Source organism: Eurypyga helias, unplaced genomic scaffold (assembly GCF_000690775.1).
Source record: "Eurypyga helias isolate BGI_N326 unplaced genomic scaffold, ASM69077v1 scaffold20150, whole genome shotgun sequence".
NCBI classification, from domain to species: domain Eukaryota; kingdom Metazoa; phylum Chordata; class Aves; order Eurypygiformes; family Eurypygidae; genus Eurypyga; species Eurypyga helias.
The window spans coordinates 1-4,663 of NW_010227884.1; the positions used below are offsets into that span (position 1 = coordinate 1).

The window sequence follows — 4,663 nt, forward strand, 5'->3', positions numbered from 1 at the left end:
AGCAACGAGACCGGCGGCGGGGGCGGGCGGGCAGCCGAGCGCAGCGCTGAGCTCGGTGAGCAGGATGTGTTCCCTCGGGTGCGGTGCCGTGCTGCGAGGTGGAAATTAGCAACGAACATCTTGTTAAAAATGTTTGGGGTTTAGTTCTGCCTTATCAAGTATTGCTATGATTTTCCCAACGTTTACTCAACGTAAACTGGTTGGACTGGATGATCTCTAAGGTCTTTTCCAACCTAGTGATTCTATGATTCAAGTTTCTGGCTTAACATGCAGGTAGATAGTACCCAGAGTATTCAAATCGAAATAAAGGCTCGATTTGCAGTGAGATACACACAAAGTACGTGATTCCAAGTTTTTCTGTACCAGCTACGTGGCTCAGAAGCAGAGATGTAAAAATAGAATAAATGGGCACATATTGTTTCCCTCTGGCAACAGTTCTCTTTCTTCAGACGCTCCAGTGTTGCATTTACTGATGGTGACGTAATCTCGGAAGTTGCGTTTCAAATACAAACAACTGAAGAAATTGACTTTTTTTTTTTTTTTTTCTCCCCTCAAAGAGACATCGGGATCTAAACAGTTTCTTGCAACATCAGCCTGGTTAGTTTGTGAGCAGTGGGTATGTGCAGCTTAGACACTGCTGTTGGACTTCCTTGCTTTGCCACGCTGCTGGCTGCTTGGGAACTGGCAAGGGAGAAAAGTGAACAGCTGTAGTGTTTGTCCTTCGTGACATGGAAAGCACAACAGGTCAATGTTGGTGTTTTGAGGGCTGATTTCTTGTGTGCAAGAGTAGAATGGAAGGTCCACCTGGAAATGATGCTACCCACTTGAGGCAGGAATAAGGACTAAGCTCCTGCTGCCTCAGTTTCTTTTGCACCTTTTGTGTTTGTAATCCTTGCATCCTCCACATGATAGGAGAATGAGTATCTTCAAAATGCAGTGAGTGTGTGACTTTTGCATGCTACCTGTGTTAATATCTCAACTATAAAGGAACGTGGAGGCCTGCTTGGGATTGTCTTTCTCTTTAATTACTCAGTTCTCTAAACTGTGAATTCATAGAAAGCTTTTTTAGGATTTTTTTAAATTAAAAACTGCTTAAAATTGCTGTCAGTGCATTTTCTAAAGAGTAACCTCTATGACTTTCTCACAGCAAAAAGGATATTCCTGTTGCTAACTTCATAGTGCACGAAATCCACTGTAGCAGAAATATTGAAGTATGCCGCTACTGCAGTGAATTAATCCCAAAGTCTGAAATGAAGAACCACATTGAGTCTGAACATGTGCAGGTGAGAAACAAATTTCTCCTCTAAAATTTCTGACTTCTGTGGCGATTAATCTAACGTGGTCTGTTTCTCATAGGTCACCTGCAAGTGTAGGATGAAGATAGAAAAATGTCTCTTGACGGATCATGAGGTTGGTGGACTTTATATTATTAGGCACTTGGAAGATCCTCTGTGTATTTCCAAGCGCTGACTCTAGAGCCTTCAGCCTAGGCCTGGATTCCAACCTGGGATTTATGCATCCTTTTTATTGAACCATGCTTTCTAAATTCACACCTTCTGAGAGAAGGTGGTTGGAAACTGCCCTGAAGTGGTAGAGCCTGCTCAAGCCTTCATACCAAAGGGGTATCTGGATAATTGGTGATTTTGCCTTATTAGTGATTAAGATGAAAAATGATGAGCTATTTCCAAAGTGCAGAATATGATTAACTTGACTTTTTTCATTAACATGCACTTCTGACTGCTGCAGTCGTTATGTGAGTTTTAATAGCTCATTGTGTCCAACAGACCTTTAAAACAGCTTGTAAAATGAACTCAAATGGGACACAGCGGGATTTTGGGAGTTTCTGAATCCAGCTGGCCACTGTCGCAGGCAGACTCATTAAAAATGTCAGTACCTTCCCTTCCTATGGGCTCATTCATAGACAGCTCTGGCAGTGCCACGCAAGTCTGCTTATCGGTGAGGAAAAGAGGATTTTCTTTGAGGATCTGTCCAGTTCAAAACCTGGAAGTAGTTTGTCTTGCACGTTTTCGTGTAGTGCTTTTAGTTGTGTTTATAAAGCAAGTGATGGTGTATTATTGTAGCATCTGCAATTATAACATGTATTTTCATCTCTGATTAACCCCTTCGTAAAGGCAGCTTACCTGTCATTCAGTGTAGGGTAAAGAACATGCGCAGTTCTTGTTGAATAGTGAACGTGCTGTAAATCTGCTCCCTCATGTAACACACACTAACACGTTTTTAGCTGTTCTCGATGAAATTGATTAGTGCTGGATGTCAAGAGCGTGTGGAAAAGCTAACTTCAAAAAGCACCATGTGAATCTGCTGCCTGAGCGTTACAGGTTTAAAAAGCATGTTCTGAGTATTTGGAGAGCTTCATCTGGCATGTTTATGACTACACAGGTTCTACAACATGTTGTTCTTGCATTTCTCACAGGGAATCTTATTCCAGGCTATTCTTTGGTGCAGCTTTGGATCTGGCTAAAGAAGCAATAGACCACTTGACTCTTACCAAACTGAGAACCTCCCTCCCCCTTTGCCCAAGTCTTACGTATGCCAAGAATAATCCCTCTCTCTTCTTCCAGGCGTCGGAGTGCCCGCTGCGTCCTGCCGTCTGCCAGTACTGCGGCATACAGCTCGCTTTCAGCAAGCTCGAGGACCATGAAATCTACTGCGGAGCTAGGACTGAGACCTGTGGCGTGTGCGGTCGGAACGTTCTGGTGAAAGATCTGAAGGAGCATCCTCGAGTCTGTGGGCAAGAGGTGAAACAAGCAAGAGGCAGCAGAACAGTGCATTGCTTTGAGGATGAGGATGCGGATTTGCGTGCCCTGCGAGACATTAGGAACCGGCTAAGATCAGGTAACTGTGCTGGGCCCTTGTGGAGAATGCCCAGGGTGCTAGAAAAGCAGATTTATAGCGGCTGCTTAGGAGGCAAAACACTTAAGGACATGAGCAGAAGAAATGCTTCAGCAGTACGAAGAAATCAAAAGCAAGGTAAGGTGTAGAAAAGAGTAATAATTGGCCTCTAATTTGACATTTGGCAGCTGATCCAAGTCGAAGGTTCTGTAATTGCTTTCTGTGAAAACACCGAAAGCTCCAGAGGCAATGGGAGTGGGACTGCTTTCCCGGGGAATGGAACTGCAGAGGTCTAAGCCAGCTAAACAGAGGACTGTGGAGGTGTGAAAGCCCAGTCCTCTGCCTGTTCTTTTGTCTCAAAGTGTCTAGCTTAAAAATGAAAGTGGCGGTTTTCTTACTGCAAATTCTTCCAGTTTTGTTCTGCAGCTGCACTCCTTGTTACTTCCCGTAGGAGCGTAGGTAAGATTTGGATGTGGGTTCACACTTGCAGCGCTGCACATTTCGGCAGTAACATCCCGTTTGGACACAGCTGATGCTGCTATCAGTGTCTCTGCTCTTTCCTAAACCTCCAGTCTCTTGCCTCCATGTGCAAGGGGTCATACTGAAAACATAACCTTTCCATGAGCCCTAGGCTGGATCTCTGCTCAGCTTTATGCTGCGGGCTGCCATTAAAAGGAATTTGTTTTCCCATTGATATACTGGAGAAACAAAGCTGAAGTCCTGTAGCCTTGTAAAAGGGACAAAACTGCAGTATCTTGACTGGACTTTGTTCACAGTGTAGGTTAGAGAAGGTTCCTCAGTGACTTCGTAAAGCTCCCAAGCAGCTTAAGTTCAAGTTTTTGGAGTAAGAGGAATGACTTTCTTCTTTTTCTCTTTTTGGCTTGTTACAAACAAAAATAGGATGACTGTTTTTCTTCTTCCTGAGTTTGATAGAGAGGTCCTTCTAGTCTTTGAAAGGCTGACCTTGTCCACATGTGCACGTGTGAAACCCTCGGGGCTGAGCTAGCCTGATGCACAGCAGGGAACCTGCAGATTTAACACTCTCAAATTTATGATATTTGTCTTTTGAAGAGGATGAACTGGAGTGGTTGGAGAGAAACGGGAGCACTCATTCTCCACTTTGTGAAGAGTGGAATGCTGATTTAGACTACGTGCTGGCTCTTAGCCTACAAGATGAGAGTAATCCTCATGATAATGCTGCAGCTGAAATTCCCCGTGACTTCTGGGAGGACTACTACAGCAAAGGGTCTGTGCCACCGGCCTGTCGTAATGAAACAGACAACTCCAGTGCCTTCTCCTGTGACTCTGCAGTGTCTTTTCGCACGTCAAACCACATAAAAAGTAAGTGTGAATGCTGTTGTGTTGGTTGGTTTGGTTTGGTTTTTTTCCCTTAAAGTTTGAGAGAATGGAGAAGGAAAGACAGGATTCTTGGCCTGGGAATGTCAAAGATTATTTAGGTATTTTAAAATGTCAAAATAAGTGTCTTTGAGACTCCCTTTAAATAATTTTTTGATAATTAATACACAGATTGCCCTCCATGAGTACCATTCTTCCTTCCTTCCTTAAATTTTATCTTCTGCTTCCTCAAAACTTAGCAATATTAGTGTTTAAAACAGTTTCTTTGGAAGGCGTATTAGTAAAGCAAGACAGCAAGGGCAGAAGGAATAAAAACTGGAGTGAATTGCTGACCGTGGTGTGCAGCGAGAGCTTTGTAACAGCTGAGTGGGTGACAGCGTTCGTGTTGCAATAAACACGATAGGAAGGGAGGATCTGGGGGAGACCTGAAGTGCCAGCTTATTTTGAAAGCAGG

The 4,663-nt window shown here is 43.8% G+C and overlaps 1 protein-coding gene across 1 annotated transcript in view; it reads left to right on the plus strand.

Moving 5' to 3' along the window:
* Positions 1-1,147: 1,147 nt before the first annotated feature.
* Positions 1,148-4,663, plus strand: part of TRAFD1 (TRAF-type zinc finger domain containing 1) — a gene marked incomplete at its 5' end in the record, with an annotated part of 10,658 nt that continues 7,142 nt past the window's right edge. Inside the window, 4 exons of the mRNA XM_010157861.1 lie at positions 1,148-1,283; positions 1,357-1,410; positions 2,583-2,991; positions 3,925-4,194. Coding sequence (XP_010156163.1) covers positions 1,148-1,283; positions 1,357-1,410; positions 2,583-2,991; positions 3,925-4,194 — 869 coding nt within the window. The remainder of the gene's footprint in view (positions 1,284-1,356; positions 1,411-2,582; positions 2,992-3,924; positions 4,195-4,663) is intronic.